Raw genomic sequence first — 20,079 nt, 5'->3', positions numbered from 1 at the left:
CAAATGAGTATGTGGGCTGAGAGCAAAACGAAAGGCTTGTAATCAGATGTATTCAGCTTTTTCCTTAGTGTCCTTGGACACTAATGAGAGCTCTGTGAATGCTACTGTACTCAGGAATTTTTCACAGGGGACTGCTTATTTATTTTAAACACTTTAGTAGGTAAAGCCTACTGAGGTGGAAATTTTCTATTTAAAAGAGTGACCGGGGATTAATTAAAACCCTTTACACTTGTCAGCTCTTGACTAATGACAGGTACGTTTTTTGCTCTAGATTCCCACCTTCCTTCAAGAATTTTGGTCTGTGGTGGAAAAATCTTTTGAGCGTTGTTTTATAACCTTGTTTTTTCCTTAAACTGAATACCATTTTAGTGTGGGGAAGAGAGAGTACTTCAGGACATGACAAAGCTCCGTGTAGGTCTGTGTCTGCCTCATCTCTTTGGTTTTACACAAGCAACTATTATTTATATTCCAGAGTATCTGTCTTATTTGCAGGCGGAATGGAGGGTGGTGAGCTGACATCCTGTGGTAGGTGGTGGGACAGACGTAAGCTGAGACTTGCTTGCAGCGTGGGCATAATAGTAAAAACTCTCCTTGTTTGGTATAAGGGAGAGATTGTAAGGCTCCTTATATTCTGAGTAATTCTGAGACCTCCTTGCAGCCTTCTGGTATTTAAAAGGCGATTGTAAAAAGGTAAGGAATTGACTTTTTACAACGTTAGACAGTGATAGGTCAAGGGGAAATAGTTTTTAAGCTCAAGGAAGGAAGATTTAGATTGGGTGTCAGAGCAGAGAAACCTGGTTAGTCATACTCTTTGACCTCTGCAACTCGAGTAATGGAGAGTGCACCTGATTTCAGTGGAGGTGCTCCAAGGGGCAGTTACTCAGCAGGCAGCTGTTCTGAGTAGCCTGTGTTCAGCACAGCACTTTTTGTTTTGTGTCATCAAAATCCCAATAGTTCTCCATACCAAAGAGACTGGCACAAGTTCCGGGCATCTTTGGGTGGCCCTGCCAAACCCACTGTATTGAGAGTAGTCTAGAGAGTTCTAGATTGTCCAGCTTTGGATTTAAACAGTGTGGAGTCAAGCTGTTAAAGATAGTACATGAATTCACAGCCGCGAATTGAGTCAGAAAACAGTTAAGAAAACACTGGTGTGGTCTCTGGCCTCACATCCCTTTATGCACATGTCTGAAGGTCGTGGTGCTTTGAGGCTTTTAGCACAAACGCAGCAGTTTTCCACATCTTTTGATCTCTTGTTGCCTTTTAGTGCTCTTCGAAGTGTTTTCTCCTTTCTGTTATCCTTACGTGTCTTGTCCTGCAATATTTGTACAAGGTTTTCTTCAGCTTTTCACACATTTCCTTGTAAATGCTGAAATGCCTAGAGGGAAGCTTGAAGTACGGGATTAATATTAAAGCTTGCAGTTTGTGATTGGCTTGTGAAGGCTACATTAGATGTTTTTACATAAAGATTGATGCATTTTTAGTTACTTCAGGGCCAAAGCAGTGATCATGAACATGACTCTGTCACCTCTCCTTTTCTCTCACCTGTATTATTTTCTTGCATCATGCAACATTTCAGTTATTCTCTGTATAGCTGCCCACCTAGCAGCATGTGTAGCAAATGTTGTCAGTGGTACATCAATCTACTATATCTCCTTTATCTAGAAATCAGTCAGAGGAACATGTAATGGTTGAGTTTTTTCCTTTGGTAAAACAGCTTTATCACAACCTGTACTGATTCAGTGCCCTGTAATGTTCCATAGCAGAGAAAGTGGTGACTGAAAACTGGAGTGTTAAATGAATGCAAGTGCATCTGAATCCGTTATTTAAACTCAGGGGTCTGTATAAATCAGCTCCTGCTCAAGTAGTAGAAAGGAGAAGACTGATAAAGCAGTATAGGATAGCGCAAAAGTATTGCAAAAACTGACACAGATGCATACAGCTGTAGGTCAGTGTTAGTAAAGAGCTATTTGTTGTCAGTATTTCACTCCCCATTCACCTTTGGTTCTTTCATGAATTAATACTTTTAAGTGTGTCGTGGTGTTTTTTTCTTTCACTGTTACTTTCCTAAGAAACAATATTCTGTTCGTGTTTTATTATGGTCTTTCTTGACAAAATACTGAAGTATGATGGTTTTATTATTGTGGCTAACAGATTTGCAAAAACACCTGAAAATAAGAGAATTGCTAGAGATAGGTTTATTGCTTCATGCACATATATTCATGGGATATTTTATTCCTATACATATATATAAAGATATGTAAATGTATACCCATGCTTTCAGTATCTGTCCATTTCTCTGGACTTTTGCTTACCCTTCTGGAACAAGGTAATATGCTGGGTCTTCAGAATCTGAAGTCCTGCAGTGGGAGGAGGAGGAAGAGGTTCATGGTTTCTTCCTATTCACTCTTGGATAATAATTGTTTTGTTTGGTAACTTGCTCTGTACTATACATCTTTTCCCCCATCTCTGTGGAAATCTGGCTTATACCTGACCTTAATATATATGCTGTGTTTTTACATATTCAGATGCTTGCTTGTTGTTTATGTGACTCCATACTGACTTTGTGCAGCCCCTTGGTCTGTGTATCGCTGTGACCACTGGTGTATTGCTTGTAGCCCAGGGCATCTCGTGTCATTCTGTACTTCAACTCCTGCTGCATCTGTGCTGCCCCGTACCTAGCTGAGTACTCACAGAGGAGCAACATTAGAGCTATCATAGAGTTTCAAAATGCATCGTCCAAAAACCAGTTAATAAAAAACATGGCTTTAGCACTGGTGATGGGAGGATCAGTTGTTCCAGGAAGGCTGAGCTGAGGTTAGCTTGCTTAGACAGGACTGCTAGCTCAGCAGAACATTTCTGTTCTTTCCTGAGTCAGAACAGATGAGTCTGCGATAGAATGCTGTCCCTGTCTTGCTCTAAAGAACCTCCACGTAGCTCTCAGAATTCTGCAGGAGGAAATCAGTTCATCCGACAGGTGAAGTCCGTGTTGCTTAATGCAGATTTACAGGATTTTGCTCCACTTTTGAAGCAGCGCTTCAATTCGTTGTTGATTTTATTCCTTGTGTTTATGGCCTCCAAATTGCCTTTCATCACTTTCTCTTCATAAATGAGCATCAATAGCAACAATATCGTGATTTACTCTCCACAACATCCATGCCTGTGTTAATACTTCATTATTAGGCAACATACTAAGTCCTGTGCTTGCACTGAAAGAGCTCTAGCTCGTAGCAGCACTTTATTGCAGTTATGCAACATGCAGGTAAGTAGCCTCTTCCTATAAAACTCTGAGGAGATTCATATTTATAACCGTCCGTCTCGTATTCCCAAAGTTTAGTGCTGTAATCCTGTCAGCACTGCTGGGACTCCTCTGTGATTGATAGACTGCTTTTGGTTCTCTCTCATTTATTACAGCACTGAAGATTCCTAACAAATTTGAGCCTTTTGTGGGACTATATATCTGTAATCCTGTATATGACTGTGTTGCTATTTTAGTCCTGAATTACACACGTGTTGAAGCAGAAAGCAAGGAAATTTGCTCATCATTTTTATTAGCTTTTACCTATACAAAGCATGCTTTCAGTTGCAATAAAGCTTTAAAAGCTTATTAACTTGCTCAAGGAGAAAAAGTCGTGTAATGCAAAGTAGTGGAACAAAAGTGCTCATAGAAATGTAAAAACTGTCATTTTGATAATGTTTTGTGTTTCTGTTTTGTTACTAGTTCTGGACTGCTAGCCTTAGGAAAGCCCTTGGACAGAGAAAGCACTGATCGCTATATTCTGATCGTTACAGCCTCGGATGGCAGACCAGATGGGGTGAGTTTCCTCTGAAAGATGAAGAAATGGGCTGTTACAGTATGTAGCCAGATACTTGAAATAGTCCACCTGTAGTATCTAAAAGTCTACAGCAGTGTCAGCGTGGGGAATGTACCGTAGCGAGGTCATGCGAGATAAACGCAGCGCAGCCATTCTCCTCTGGACTCAGGCCATGGAATAATAGCATAGGTGGAGAAGTTTCTAAGTATGTGACCTTAAAATTACTCTTAATAGGAAAGATGCCAAATAACACCTCTGTGTTACCTGGGCTGTTCCAGAAGCCCGTGTTCAGCTTTAATGTTGAAACAGAAAAATCTTTGCCATTTTGTTCAGAAGCCATCAGTAAATCTCCTGTGTTTGGACCCTTGCTCACCCTGTCTCGACTGCTGCAGAAGAAAAATCTGGTGTGTTATTTCTCTGACAGGCCTACTTCAGCTACTTCCATTTGCAAAGATTTGCCTTCCTGCTCAGTAGTTGTTCAGGTTCTTTTTCCTCCAAGTTATTTATAAAGTTTTTTAGAGCCATTCTATTTTTCCATGGAGATACAGAGCAGCTATAACAGAGCCTGCTCTGTTTCCAATAAAAAGCTGGCTGCAGCTCTCGAGTGCTTCATCTTAATGTTTTTGGTTTTGTTACTTGTGAACTATTACCAAGAATGGTCTCGATAGCTTGATAGCTGTGAGTTCATTTGCTTTCCAGCTGTGAAATACGACAATGTAAATAAAAAAATTGCTTTTGGTTTTGGACTATGTTACGCTGCTAAAATACCATTCCATGCATAGAAAGGCTACTGAGGGCCAGAGAAGGCAGGGTTTTGGGTTCCCTAACAATTACCACCTAAAGAGGCATTATGCCATGAGTGGAAGGTAGTAGTGATTCTTCAGTGCTAGCATAAAGCTCATCATTTGGAACTTCCTGTGTTCAGATCGTGTCCTTTGCCTCTCATACTGTTTCTGGACACCACTGAACAGTCTAGTCTCACCCACTTGGCTCCCACCAATTAGGTATTGATAAGCATTGGTAAGATCCCCTCTCAGTCTTCTGCTCTCTGGGCTGAACAGCCTCAGGGCTCTCAGCCTTCCCTCCTAAGGGAGTTGCTCCAGTCCCACATTGTATTTATAGATCTCTGCTGGATTCTCTCCAGCTCTGAGCTCAGTCTGTTTTCTATCCACCTTAGGCAGGTCGTCCCATGTTGGAGCATTCGTGTTAATTTTGAATTGCTAACATGGCAGACTGTTCTCACTAATGATGTTGATGCCTGTTTACGTGTCAGTGAAATTTCTTGGAAGACCTTTTCTTTTTAATTAGTTTAAATCAGAAAAAAAACATGGTGTCTCCTTAGGAAGAGGTTCCTATGATTACAGAGCTCATGCTCTCCCATCTAATTCACCTGCAGCTTATCGTCGGGATCCTCTGTATTAAAAAGTTCAATTAATGCCTACAAGAGGACAGTTGTTGATTGAAGAACTGCTTTAAGTTTCCTGTTCGACCCCCATATTCTCCAAACTAACTCCTCCGGTTGCCATCCCTGAAGTCTGTCTGAATGCAGTTTTGCACATGAAAAGCCTTTGCTATGTGCACCTTACACCTTTGGTGTTCTAATCATTTTGTTGTTGTTTGTTGTTTTTTTTTTCATGGATTCTTTTTCTATCTCATTATTAAAGGTTCTAAGAGACTTTTAACCACGTTGTTATGACACTAAGTTGCTGAGGTTTCTGTATTCTAAGCCCCAAGGTTTATTTAGCTGTTTAATGTTGTTTGGTGACAGTCTTGTCCTCACACGCCACCTTTTGACTTTTAGGGACTGCTCATTCCATCAAAATTATTTACGCCTCCACAAAGCGAGATGACTTTCCATTTAGCCATGTGGCCTGGCTGACACCATTTCATCGCTTTACATGCCTTATAATGCTCTGGATTGCTTAAAATGCTGGACTGTGCTTCCAAAGTTATTGTTGCTCTGATTGATAACCTAGAGCATTAACAGGCTGGTGGTTTTACTCTGACCTTGGAATACCACAGCCTGCCACCTCTTGACGTTAATGCTGCAGTCTGACAAACAATTAAGGATGCATTAGCTGAGTAGTCAGGAAAATACTTTTTTGCTTCTTTTTTCCTTAGCAATAGGGCAGAGTTGTAGATGGGCAGAAGAATGACAGGTGAATGAAAAGAATGAAGCGGCCTGTCTCCAAGGGGTAGGAGGGTTCTAGCCGAGGAACTGTCAGGACTAATTGACAGGTGTTTAAACTAGGTGCGAAGGGGGAAGGGGACAAAATGAGGGCCGCTGGGTCTGAGGTGGCAGTTCAAGGCTTAAAGCAGAGCGTGTTGGGTGCTGACAAAGGGGTTCAAAGGCATGGAGAGAGGTGGGGAGATGCTCCTTCTCTCAAGTGCCTGTATACTAATGCGCGAAGCATGGGGAATAAACAGGAAGAATTGGAGTTTTGTGTGCGATCGCATGGCTATGATCTCATTGCGATCACAGAGACGTGGTGGGACAGTTCGCATGACTGGAATGTTGTCATGGAGGGCTATGTCCTTTTTAGGAAAGATCGGCTAGCAAGGCGGGGTGGTGGAGTTGCTCTTTATGTGAGAGAGCAGTTAGAATGTATTGAACTCCACCTGGGGGAGAGTGATGTAGCAGTCGAGAGCTTGTGGGTGAGAATCAAGGGCCAGGCTGGTAAGGGGGACACTGTAGTGGGTGTGTACTACAGGCCTCCTGATCAGGAAGAGGAGGTTGATGAGGCCTTCCGTAGCCAACTGGAAGTAGCATCACGCTCCCGGGCGTTGGTACTTTTGGGGGATTTCAATTATCCAGATATTTGCTGGACGACCAATATGGCCAAGCATGCGCGGTCCAGACAATTCTTGCAGTGTATTGAAGATAACTTTCTAATGCAGATGGTCGAGGTACCGACGCGGGGCGGGGTGCTGCTGGACCTTATTCTCACCAACAAGGAAGGACTCGTTAAGGAAGTAAAAGTCGGGGGTAACTTGGGTTGTAGCGACCATGAGATGGTGGAGTTCGAGATCCTGAGCGGAGGAAGCAAAACAAAAAGTAGGATTGCTACCCTGGACTTCAGGAGAGCCAACTTTGATCTCCTCCGGGACTTACTTGGGGCCATCCCGTGGGCCAGGGTGCTAGAAGGCAAGGGGGCCTGTGAGAGCTGGCTAGCATTCAAACGGCTCCTCTTCCAGGCTCAGGATCGGTGCGTCCCTGTAACTAAAAAGTCAGGAAAAGGTGCCAGGAGACCTGCGTGGATGAGTAAGGAACTCATGTGCAAGCTCCGCAGAAAGAAGAAAGTACACAATATGTGGAAAAAGGGTCTGGCCACTTGGGAACAATATAAGAATGTAGTCAGGGACTGCCGAGATGCGACCAGGAAGGCTAAAGCCCACCTGGAGCTGAATCTAGCTAAGGAGATAAAGGATAATAAAAAAGGGTTTTTTAAGTACATTAACAGCAAAAGGAAGGCTAGGGAGAATGTGGGCCCCATACTAAGTGAGGGGGCTGTTCTGGTAACGGGGGATGCTGAGAAGGCGGAAATACTGAACGCCTTCTTTGCCTCTGTCTTTAGTGAAAGGGCTCTCCCCCAGGAATCCCAGTCCCCTGTGGTTGATGAGAGAATCTGGGGAATGGGAGATTTCCCTTTAGTCAGGGAAGAGGTGGTCCGTGAGTGCTTAGGAAACATTAATGTCCATAAATCCATGGGACCTGATGGGGTGCACCCGCGGGTGCTGAGAGAGCTGGCGGAGGTTATTGCTAAGCCGCTCTCTGTAATTTTTCAAAGGTCTTGGAGAACTGGGGAGGTGCCTGAAGACTGGAGGATGGCCAATGTCACCCCAGTCTTCAAAAAGGGCAAGAAGGATGACCCGGGTAATTATAGGCCAGTCAGCCTCACCTCTGTCCCAGGGAAGGTGATGGAACAGCTTGTGCTGGATGCCATCTCCAGACAACTGGGAGAAAAGGAGGTCATCAGGAGTACTCAGCATGGGTTCACCAAGGGGAGGTCGTGCTCGACCAACCTGGTGGCCTTTTATGAAGATGTCACTAGCTGGGTGGACGGGGGGAGAGCGGTAGATGTAGTCTACCTTGATTTCAGTAAGGCTTTTGATACGGTCCCCCATGACATCCTTATAACAAAGCTGAGGAAGTATGGGATAGATGAGTGGACGGTGAAGTGGATCGAGAATTGGCTGACTGGCAGAGTGCAGAGGGTTGTCGTTGGCGGTGCGGTGTCTGGCTGGAGGCCTGTGACTAGTGGTGTCCCCCAGGGGTCTGTGCTGGGTCCAGTCTTGTTCAACATCTTCATCAACGACCTTGATGAGGGGATAGTGGCCACCCTCAGCAAGTTTGCTGATGACACGAAGCTGGGAGGATTGGCTGACACGCCTGAAGGCTGTGCGGCCATTCAGAGAGACCTGGACAGGCTGGAGAGCTGGGCAGTAAGAAACCGGATGAGGTTTAACATAAGCAAGTGTAGAGTCTTGCATCTCGGTAGAAATAATTGCATACACCAGTACAGGTTGGGGGAAGACCTGCTGGAGAGGAGCTCTGCTGAGAGGGACCTGGGCGTCCTGGTGGACGACAGGTTGGCCATGAGCCAGCAGTGTGCCCTTGTAGCCAAAAAGGCCAATGGCATTCTGGGGTGCATTAAAAAGAGCGTAGCCAGCAGGTCAAGGGAGGTGATCCTCCCCCTCTACTCTGCCCTGGTGAGGCCTCATCTGGAATACTGTGTCCAGTTCTGGGCTCCCCAGTACAAAAAAGACAGGGATCTCTTGGAAAGAGTCCAACGGAGGGCCACAAAGATGGTGAAGGGCCTGGACCATCTCCCCTACGAGGAGCGACTTAGGGAACTGGGTCTGTTTAGCCTTGAGAAAAGAAGGCTGAGAGGGGACTTGATCCAGGTTTATAAATACCTGAGGTGTGGGAGCTATAGTGGCGAGGCTGGTCTCTTTTCAGTAGTGTGTGGGGACAGGACTAGGGGCAATGGGCTGAAACTCCAGCATAGGAAGTTCCGCACGAATGTGCGCAAGAACTTCTTTACGGTGAGGGTGACGGAGCACTGGAACAGGTTGCCCAGGGAGGTGGTGGAGTCTCCTTCTCTGGAGATATTCAAGACCCGCCTGGACGCCTACCTGTGCGACGTGGTGTAGGGAGCCTGCTTTGGCAGGGGGGTTGGACTCGATGATCTCTAGAGGTCCCTTCCAACCCCTATAATTCTGTGATTCTGTGATTCTGTGATTCTGTGAATGTTAAACAGTTGTACCGATCTGTGGTGTGTTTGGATGGGAAGTCAAGGCAAGAATTTATGTCTCCACGTTTCATGGAGTAGCTAAAAATAAAATGTATGCATGACTTTTGGGTGAAGAAGGAAGTTTTCCATGTTCTTTGCTTTTGGCTCAGACGAGCGTGTGTGTTGATTCATTTATATAATACAGGAAGCTCTGCTATTATGTTAATGTGTGCTATATGATTTAAGCAGAATTTAAAGCTTTGAATACAAATGACCAGTCGTGGAAATATCCAGCACTATACCCCTGTGCTTGATTTTGACTACTCAGGTCCTGCAGAACACAGCAGCTGGGTGCCCTGTTCACAAAGCCAGTAGGGAGCTGGCAATAATGGTGTGTCTACATAGCATCTCATTCATTCATTGCTCAGATCCTCCTGTGTGTCACAGAAGACTCAGCTTTACTTGTCCTGTTTTCCCACAATGTTTCTTAGCCAACACACCACTAATCTATATTGGAAGACCAGAAAAACCTGTTGTCCATCTTTTCTTTCCAAGTTGTTGAATTGACATTTTAGAAGACTTATCCTAACAGTCTGCTGCCAGGGCCTTGGGATGCTCCGGTATAGGCAAAGACACCAAGCACTATTCTACCTTTCTGCTTCTTTTCCTTGGTCAGAGCAGTCCAACATTTCAGGTGGGCATTCAGTCACTGAGGGATACGTAAGTAGTCTTATTTCAGTGCAGCGAGTGTTTTGTGAAAGCTGTACTTTGATATTTTAGTCATGGAAGAGGATCGCTAATTATTTAGAGCATCCATCTCCCATGACATTTGGATTAATTACGTTGCCTGGAACACCAACAGGTAGCATTAGATCAAGGTAATTTAGGCAAGGATTTACCACTTGAATTGCATACAGGGAGTTAATTAATTACAGTAAATTTTCTGTTATATTATCTGTCTCTGCTTCACACCAGTTCCCTTGTCCATTATGAATAAAGGATGCGCAGGTCTTACCGTAAATACTCATTGAAGAGATTTTATATATGCAAAGGTTTGTATTTTAAAAGGTTTCTGCTTAGCTGACTTTTCTGTAATCAGTGAAGTGGAACTGGAAAAAAAAGAGTCTGTAGTGCAGAACTTTAGAATTAGCTTAATGTGACACACTAAGGTTAATTTTTGGTGCAGTGGAGGAAATTAGTATCTCTTAAATTCACGAAAGTGAACGATACCATGCTTCCCTCTGCAAAGAACTCCCCTTGCAATGATGTTAATGTTAACTGCATAAATGGTAGCTGAAGAAAAATCACTGTTTTCTTGACTATTTAGGTGCTTCATATCAGAAAACCTTAGCTAAGTGAAAGAGGTGCCTTCTAAGACTTCCTAGTAACATCACAGGGTTGTGTTAGACATCTGTACATCACCCTCCAGCTATGTTGGATGACGTGTATCCAGAATGCTCCAAATTTGAGTCACTTAGGCTGTGCACATACAGCTTGGGATATAAGCTGCTGCTGGCTCATCCCATAGGAACAGTAATACCTGAGTCCTGTGATACCAAGGTGCTTCTCAGGTGCTTTGGAGCAGATCAGTACTCTTCTTTGTTTGCAGCCTCAGTCCGTTCTCTCTCCTAAATTTCTTGCAGTCCAGCTAGGCATTTCTTCTGTATAACTTGGAGAGGCATATAGAGAGTCAGTAGATGCCACCTGTCAAGTTCTCATACCATTCACTGGAAGGAAACAAGGTCTGAAAATAACTGGGGCGTCTGAAAATAACCGGGGCTCACAGCTTGCTGATAGGAGCAGACTGCAAAAGAACAACATGGCCCCCCTTCCTCGTGGCCTGGTGGATGATGTTGTTTGTTGTCTTCATACAACTTCTCTGCACACAAACAGGTCAGTGAATGAGGCTATAACCACTTCTGCGTATTTTCCCATCCATTTTTCTAGCTTTGCCATCCTCCTTTACCACTAACCTTTAGTTAGTAGCATTGTGGTTCTTCAGGCTGCCACTCTCCCCAGAGCGCTACACAAAGACACCACAGCAGTTTGCCTGGTACACCATTCACATGTATTTTATGCTGGTCCTTATCGCTCCCAGTAACTTCAGATCTGAGCAGCCATTTCTCCTGCTTTGTGAAGAGTAGCTGTTAAATCAGACATAATAAGTGAAGTTCTCCTGAATAATATAGACAGATTCTGTTACATAGAACAGAAGCATTATTTCCAGCTTCTTTTTTAATCAGATAAAGCCCTGGGCTGTAACTCAGATCTTACTGTTTGCAAACTAGTTAAATCTAGAGGTGGTAGCGTTTGTCTTAGAGTTTGTCTAAGTTAATAAACTTGTTTGACATCAGAGCTGAGAATGCTTCCTCTCCAAGGCCAAGAATGCTCTCAGCAATTCCCGATCTTGATCTAAATGGCAGCGTGCAAAGAATGCTCTCAGCAATTCCCAATCTTGATCTAAATAGCAGCATGCAAATAAGTCATAAGTGAAATCTTCAAATGTATCATCTGCAACGTTTCTCAGGGTCTGCTGTACTTAGGACAAAAGATATTTGCAGAGGCTATGTAAATGATGCATTTATTGCTTAGGCAAGAATTATGTATGTAGGGACTATTTTATTGGCCCTAAGAAAGCTATAAATTGCAGCCACTGGTCTCTTGTTTGACTTACAGTTATTATGAAAGAGAAGTAAGCACAGTTTGCTACAGTAATAAATGGGAAGAGCCCGGTACGAAGCTGCAGCACTTTTTCCCCCGCGTGAATTTCTGGTAATAACTTCAGCTCTGCTTTCCAAACCACATCCATCAAATATTTCGTAGAAGAGTCAAGGTGCTTTTATGTATCTCTGTAACTGCGTTATCTTGGTACTTGCGTGAGGAGCATCCATTGGCAGAACCAGTTGTGAATTAGATCTCTGTATGGTTACTGTGAGGAACAACCCACGTTTGTGCTAAGACTTCCAGTGGCAATTAAACATACATTGTGATGTTTAGAGGAGCAACTCTTCTTTCTTTAGAGGCTTCTGTTCTGCTGTCCCTTTTAGGATCCCCTGGAAAACACAGCAGCTTTACCCAATACTGTAAGAAATTTGAGGCACTGTTTGCTTTCATTATGAAGACTGTAATCAACAGGATAGCATGAGGGAGAAAGAAGAGGGACAGTTAAAAGAGCCTAGCTGCAGCTGACTTTATTCAAACATATTTTCTTCACGTTTTCTTGTTAATTTTTCACAAATCTCACAAGAGAAATCCTGCTTCATGCTGCTGGTAATCTAAAGTGTTGCCTTTAGATTAGTCTGTCATATGCAGGCCACGGAAGCTGAAATGTGGGTTGTGGATACATTACAGCGCTTGTGAAGTACTGCATTTGGTGCTGAAGTATTAGAAATGGTAAATGAACAGACATTCCTTCTCTCACATCCCGAGGCTCTGAGATGTGTGATATAGCCATCTTTTTCCCCCCCACTAGTGAGTCAAGAAAGCTGGCTTTGCAGAATTAAAGGTTCTTAATTACCAACTTAGAAATAGTAGTGCGGTGACTCGAGAGAAGCATCCTCATTTCTGTCTGCTTTGGGCTGCCCTTAGCAGAAGTTACAGCAGGCACGTGGAGAATAAAGCACAGTTCACATGGCGCTGGGGGTGACCTCAGGCAGCCACAGGCACTTGCAGTTGAGAACGGTGGCAAGAAATGACAGGCTTCCTTATTGGTACGGAAACTGAGCTCCATACAAAATCGAGTGACCTATTCTCAGTGTGCTTACTTTTATCCTCTCTGCGGCATACTTCTCATCCCTAAAGCATGCATTCAGTGCCCTGGCACCATTCTACACTGGCTGGTGTGCAAGGTAGTTACCTTGACTGCTGTTGCAAAGGGTACGACCCACAGTGTACGTGCTTTGTTATTTTCTCTTCCAGCAACAAAGAGCTTGTGGCTAGCCCTAGACATAACTTTAAAACCAATAATTACTTAGTCAGTGTGATTTTGGTGTTACTGGTGACTTTTTACATTGGACAGATGATTGTGATGTTACCAATATTGCTCCATGCTGAAGTTTTGAGTAAGACACTGTAATTTATTTGAGTTGTTTAATAATGGCTATTTCACACCAGCATGTCAGCTTGCAGAGAACTTAAGCAAAACTTTGGAGCCATCTAATGGGTATATAAAAATGTTAATTTAAATATATACATATATATTTTCTCTGGTTATTGTAGTTTCCGATGTTAATGGCAGAACAGCTTTTCTGCACACCTCAAAGAAATACAGGTAATCAACTGAGAGCTGCTTCACCTAAAAGGTTGGCACTATTTTATCCGTTTTCTGCACTGATCCCCTTTTAGAAGTTAACTAAATTGTGACCAGTGCAAAAAAAATAGGATATATGTGAAATGGTGTTATTGCAAGGTCTCATTTTGGTTCCTTTGTTAGCTTAGGGTAAAGATAATATTTAATATTATAAAATAATATTTCCAGTTTGCATCTCAAATAATACTCCTTTGCAGTGATACTGCTTTTTTCTTTAGTTTACATGTAACTTTGAGGCTCAATAAGTGGAGCTATCCTCTATGGCCATGCTGGCAAGCAGGTAAGGAAGGGTGATTAAGAAACGCAATCAGTTTGAAAAATACCAAGCCTATGGATAATAGAAGAGTTGGGAACCATTTGAAATCTCTCTCTTCCTGTCTCCTCCTCTGCTTTCTTGTGAAATGCTTCAGACTTTCTTTTGTTTTTCTTCTAGAGCCAGGCAAAGCTCTTTCATCTTTTCATTTTGTTCTGTTCTGGGGTGTTAAGACGGACCTGGAATCCCTCTTCTTTAGTACATCATACTCTGTGTCACAGAATTACCTGCTGAATAACTCAAGGAACCAACCGTTCACCCTCCACATGCTGAAGTCAGGCTAGGAGCTTCATTTTCTGTTTGTCAAGTAAACTCTATCTAAGGATAGAGAGGTATCAGAAGTGTGATTCTTCCTGTTCTTACCCAGGGAGCGCTCTTCCCAGCGTATCTGCATTGCAAAGACAAGCAAGAGCTTTATCTTTGATGTCACCTGCAAACTTGAGACTTGTTGTACTTACATCACTTGAGGCTGTGTGTGCTCATTGACAAAGATATTAAAGAGGATCTTAAAATTGAGCTTAAAATCCACGTTGTGCTAAGCAGAGTTTAACCTTCCCTGCTGTCTCCATCCTCTTGTCCTGTGTGAAATCTGAGCCTGTTTTAGTGCTTATTCAGATGACCCCTTCTAGACTTAGGCCACATTTCAGTAAGCTGTCATTTTCCAATATTACCATGACTGGGTGTCAAGATTACTTGAATAGAAGTGCCCTTTTTTTTGACTCAAGACGAAGTAATCCTGCAGGGGTATGCTATTAATAACTTGCTTCCAGAGTGGAGAGTCACTTGGGTTTAGAAGAGCACTGTCCTTTAGGAAAAAGGCTTATAAGGGTTCCTAATAACAAGTTGCTGGGTTGATCTGAAATAAGTGTGTGAGCACCCCCACAGCACGCGCTCAAGTACAAAAGTGAGACCTGTAGGTAAATCACAACAGTAATTTTGCTTTCAGCACTTGCTTCAGAAGCTATTAAATGCAAATGTGTGTTCTGGCAGCTGTTCTCAGAGCTGCTGTGGGTTGATTCAGTGTTGTCAGAAGTGAACATACCACAGATGATCAGACGCAGGCTGTTAAAATTCTCAGCAATGGAAAAAGAAATTTCTTGTAAAAAATGAGAAGTACTTTCTTAAGCCAATACTTCCCATGCCATGTTTGTCTCTGTTTATTAAATATAAGAGTTTTTATTACTCTCTATTCTGTGGAATCGAGTAAGCTTAGGAAGATTAATTTACCTTCACTGCACGTTGTGCATCATCAGAGCAAACATTCCGGAGTGTGTTTTGTGTTGACAGTGATGCATGAATTGCAAAGTACATTCTCCTTACATACCTTGAACGTGGGAATGGCAGTTTCAGAAACAATTAGCAAACAACTGAACGTAAGCCAATATAAGAAGCTAGCCTGAAAGCATCTGTTTTGGTTTGTTCGTTTCACAGTATCCTCACTTAGTTACTTTTAATGCACCAAGTAGTTACTGGAGTTGCCTACTGTGGAACAGTCCTGTTTTCTGCACTAGCCATTGCTCAGGGAATTAGAGAACAACCCTTTTTCTGGAAGAGCTGCATTGTGCACAGTTACTATTCGTGCTGCTTATGTTTGTGCGGGGTTTGTGCTTTGCTGTGCTGGTATTGAGGACTGCTAGCACTGCCTGCTGGCACAGGTAACGCTGCAGCGTAGCGCACAGGGCACCATGCAAACACAACAGCCAGATTCGTAGCTGTGTGAACAAGACAGCTGACTCCAATTCCTGCAACTGGGCTGCTGGCCAACGCTGAGGATTTGGAAGGTGAAGGAGATTGACCCGTTCCTGGATCACTCCTGCAGAGAGTAAGTTACCAGATTGAACTGGCGACACAGCAATGAAAGCATGACCACATACTATTAAGACAGTGAGTAGGTTTTGAGTGCATTAGTTGTCCTTTGCAAGTGCCAACGTACATGCTGCTCTGTGGCAAACCAAGGAGCATGCCCTGTAATAAAAATGAGGTGAAATTCTGTTTTTGTTATGGACCTGTGAAGCCATAGCTCAGCATGAGGGAGGTAGGGCAGCAGATGTTTCAGATAGAATCCAGAGATGTCAGTGAGCTCTGAAGAACTATCAGGGTTCCTTTAAAGAGTGTTAAAATGGTAGCATCAGACTTAGTAATTTGGGTTTAGGAATAGGCTGTGCCTCCTCCGGGGACAGCAGCTACCTGAAACAATAACATATATAAAAAATGGCTTCTGCTGGGCAGGACAGGTGCTGATAAGTCTTGATCTTGGGGATAGAGCATCATTGCGCTGTCTATGCCGGTGTTTCTCTGTTCTTGCAATAGTAATGATTTCCTGGTGTAATATTTCCATCTTACTGTTTTTTCTTTCCAGAAGTGCTTCTCTTTTCCTTGGTGGATGGCAGTGATTGCTCATTCCTTCTGTTTGCAACCAGTGTCACAGGCCACAGCAACATGTATTATTAGCTGCAGCTTTTCTGTAGCTACGTACACAGGGTATAAAACAAAGGCATGTATGTTTGGTACCACGGTGTTTAAATGAATGAAGCTCAAACTGAAGTGAAAGTTATTTCACTCTCCAACTGCTCGTATTTGGTTTTCTGAATGAAAGATCCCGAAACTCTTAAAATGTCACATTAGGCAAAATGTATCAGATAGGCTTTTTCCTTTCTTTTCTTTTAAGCCAAGTATAACGAATAACATCTCCTGTATCAAAAAATATGCAGAAATAAATGGGTCGTCTGTTTACCTGTGATTCTATACTGGGTGGATTGAATACACAGCAATAAAATTGCTGATCGGTCGTCATACGTGAAATGGTAAATTAGATGGTAGTTCATTCATAATTTTATCTTTCTCTGCAGACTTCAACTGCTACAGTTAATATCGTGGTGACGGATGTAAATGACAATGGGCCAGTTTTTGATATGTTTCTACCTAAAAACCTGTCTGTACAGGAAGAGGAAGCCAATGCTTTTGTTGGTCAAGTAAGGGTAAGTTGTTAAGTGCAGTATAGATTGTTTATTACACAAACATTCCAGCCAACCAGGAAAGAAAGTGAAATGATGGCAGCTTTGGAAAAACTCACGTTGAAGTGTTTGAAGTAATTCAGGTTCCACGTAGGCTCTTTCAGTATGGTTTGCACTAGTACTGAAGAGGTTCTGCTTGCTCTTTGATCCGGTATCGTTCAAGGTAGGTGCTGCTCTGAAGCTGCCCAAGCTCAGCTGTAGTTTTAAAGGGACATAACTTTTCTTAGCATGAATGACGACCAGAGATTTCTTACCTTATCTTTTGTTACGCGAAGCTGAAATACCAGTCCCGTCAAAGGCTGTTTTGAACCCTTGCTTGTGTGGAAATCATGATCCTTGTGCTTGAGGCTGTTTCCACAAAGTTATTTTCGTTTTCATTGCTCATTTTACATAGTCATTTTTCATTTTGCATCCTCAAATGTATGGACGTGATGTTTTAAAACACTTCCAAGTATCCACTTTGTGTTTTTTCCTGGGTGCCCTCAAGGTACAGTAATCTTCTAAAACATCGTATTGAGTTTATTTTTAGTCTAGATGGAATTATAAAGTAAAATATGTCATTGCGACAGAACCTCTGTCTGATAAATTAGTTTAAATTCTAAGTTGTGTTGAAATCAAAATATTTAATGGAACCTTTTGGTAGCTTGTTCCTTCATGTGGAATGATAGAAACTGGCTATAATCTTGTTGTTTTTTTCTCATGTTTATCACCAGTCCTAATTCTCAGCCTCCGGATGGAAAGCGCTTTCTCTTTGTTCAGAAATACTGGATGTAGTTTGTAATGTTTCCTACTCATGCAGACAATGTAGAAAAGAGTGATCTGGGCATTTAGAATTATTTTCTGGCTTCAACAAGATTATCGAAGTAAGGATGATTATCCTTTTGATGTAGCCGTGTTGTTTAGGAAGATTCTTCTTTAAACAAGAGGCACTTCTGTTACGATGTCCTTCACAGTACATTAGAAGCCTCTCCCATACCTACTGTGGTTCAGTGGAAGTATGCTTTTGACAATATTTGTGCCTTAAGATTTAAGATCCCCCTACAGATCATTAGGCAGAGGACCTAGGGATCTCATAGGAGAAGTCCAGCAGAGGGCCACGAAGATGATGAGGTGCCTGGAGCATCTCCTGTTTGAGGGAAGGCTGAGTAACCTGGGTCTGTTCTGCATGGGGAAAAGAAGGCTGAGAGGGGATTTGATAAATGTTTATAAATATGTAAAGGGAGGTGGGAGGCAAATGGGTGAGGCCAGGATCTTGCTGGCGGTGTGTAGCAATAGGACAAGGATTAATGGCCTAAGACATGAACATAGCAAGTTTGTGCTAACATGCGGAAGAACTTCTTTACAGTAATGGTGACAGAGCACTGGAAAAGCTGCCAGGAGAGGCGGTGGAATCTCTTATGGAGACATTCAAGACCCATCTGGATGCCTACCTGTGCGACCTGTTGTAGGGTATCTGCTTTGGGGAGGGGGGGATAGATTGGACTTGATGTTCTCTTGAGGTCCCTTCCAACCCTTGTGTAATTCTGATATGAAACAGTTAAATCAAATGCTCGCACGTATGTCTCTCTGTTTTTAGCGGGTAAATTAAGTTGGACTTAAAAAGGGACTCCCAGAAGAGCTTAGGTAACAGTCAGGATTTAGTTTCCCAAGGAGACGTAGAATGAGGGTAATGAAGGACTTGATGTGGGAGAGAGGTGGGCCTGTTTGGGGCAGGGAGGCAGTGCTGGCCCTCTGAAGTGCCCTTGCTCTTTGCCGTTCAAATGGCTCTTTGTCTGCCACCTGAAGTTCATGAAGGCACTGGGACAGGAGCGCTGCCTGTGGGGATTTCAAGAGCACACTGAAGATCAAAAGAACAAAAGCTAGAAGGGATAAGGCTGACAGTGTAGTGGATGTATTTCAGATCCCTTTTATTTTACAGTGCTGTCTGAATGGGGTTAGTCAGAGGTGTATTGCTGCTCCGTCATGTCTGATCATCAGGATCTCCGAACAAGACAAGAGCAGAATTACTGAGTGAAGTTCTCAACAGGGGACCAACAGAGAACTAAAAGCTTTGCATCAGGAACTTGAAAATGGAATTAAAGCATCTTATTGTCTGTTGCAGTCTAAAGTAGCCTGATGTTGAAGAGACGGCGTGTGAATGATGAGCGTTCTGCAGCCTACCACTTACCAGTATTATGTTATGTGCATGGGATGTGGGGAAGCGGAATGAAATGCATTTGGGTAGCAGCAGCTTCAAAGTTTGCAAATATCAATTAGAGACTCTCATGGCTGTGAACAGCTCACCTGTAATCAGGTGCTCAACTATCACTGGGCCTTAGATTTTCCCTGAAATGAAGGCACTATGAATAGGCTCCAATGCTGAAAACAGGCCGTGTCTTATTGCAGTGTGCCTAATACCTCTGTTATCTGTGACTCAGTTTAAAATGAGAAACGCATTAAGAAAAAAAGAAGAAAAAGGTTACTCTTGGTCATAGAACTATACTACTCGAGTAGAAAACCAAGCCTTGGATAAATTCCCTTAATTCTACATAAAAGTGATTTTTTTTTTTTTTTTTTTTCCTATTTGTTAGATAAATGTAAACTAGTACTTTGGTGTATATCAAGAGGCATCTGTCCACCACAGAACAGCAAGTGTAAGGCAGGTATGGGAGAACAGAGATCGCCTATATATCGCCTTTCATGACATTTTACTGCCTGCAGTGGTATGGAAGCGCTTTAAATGTGTTGTTTACAGAAGCAGCTATCCCATTTGAATGCTAGCAGAACATTATTATGGTGTCAGTTTCCTAACTGAGCTTTCTGTAAATATTAGTGAATTCTTACGTGTTTCCTAATTTAAATGCATGAGATGGGAAGCCCTGCAAGTTTCACAGTTCAAAGCTCAGTTGAAATTTCACAGGTGTCAGCAGAGCTTATTGTGTTGGACTAAGTGACCTCTGGAGAGCCATTACATCGAAATTGTTCTGTGTTTCTGTATATAGGAAACTGCTTTGAATGCTCCTGAGGCTACCAGGAGCTACCAGATTTTGTTATAGAAAGCCCAGAAAGGAATCTCATTTTACCTAAATCACCGTTGTTCTTGTTTTCTACATGAAAGCTCATACAAGGGAGTATGACTTACTGCAATATAACACATATAACCTGCCCTGTGGATAACACCTCACCTGTATTTGAAGTAGCAGCTTTCAAAATTAAATTCTTAGGGTTCCTGTACCTTTAGACTACGGTAGGAAAAATAGAGGTAGAGGAAAGGAGAAAAGTACAGCTCCACTAAAAAGAGGAGAATTACTGGCAGAGAGGACAGTCTGTTGAGGTATGGAATTAAGCCTTTCAGAAAGAGAGAAGTAGAATCAGCGTCTCTAAAGTAAAAAATACCCAGAGTGAATCCGTGACCACA

At 42.8% G+C, this 20,079-nt stretch overlaps 1 protein-coding gene across 11 annotated transcripts in view; it reads left to right on the top strand.

Moving 5' to 3' along the window:
- The window catches only part of PCDH15 (protocadherin related 15), a 597,589-nt gene that overhangs the window by 469,955 nt on the left and 107,555 nt on the right, over positions 1-20,079 (top strand). For all 11 annotated transcript variants that reach the window (XR_011904016.1, XM_072339847.1, XM_072339849.1 and 8 more), the window contains 2 exons: positions 3,719-3,812; positions 16,518-16,646. Coding sequence is in view for 10 of the 11 variants with exons in the window: in XM_072339847.1 (XP_072195948.1) it covers positions 3,719-3,812; positions 16,518-16,646 (223 nt within the window). In the remaining variant the exon portion in view is untranslated. The remainder of the gene's footprint in view (positions 1-3,718; positions 3,813-16,517; positions 16,647-20,079) is intronic.

This window comes from Excalfactoria chinensis, chromosome 6, assembly GCF_039878825.1.
Source record: "Excalfactoria chinensis isolate bCotChi1 chromosome 6, bCotChi1.hap2, whole genome shotgun sequence".
NCBI lineage: Eukaryota > Metazoa > Chordata > Aves > Galliformes > Phasianidae > Excalfactoria > Excalfactoria chinensis.
Note: the sequence above shows the minus strand (reverse complement) of the source record. Positions and strands in the feature narration are given on the sequence as shown.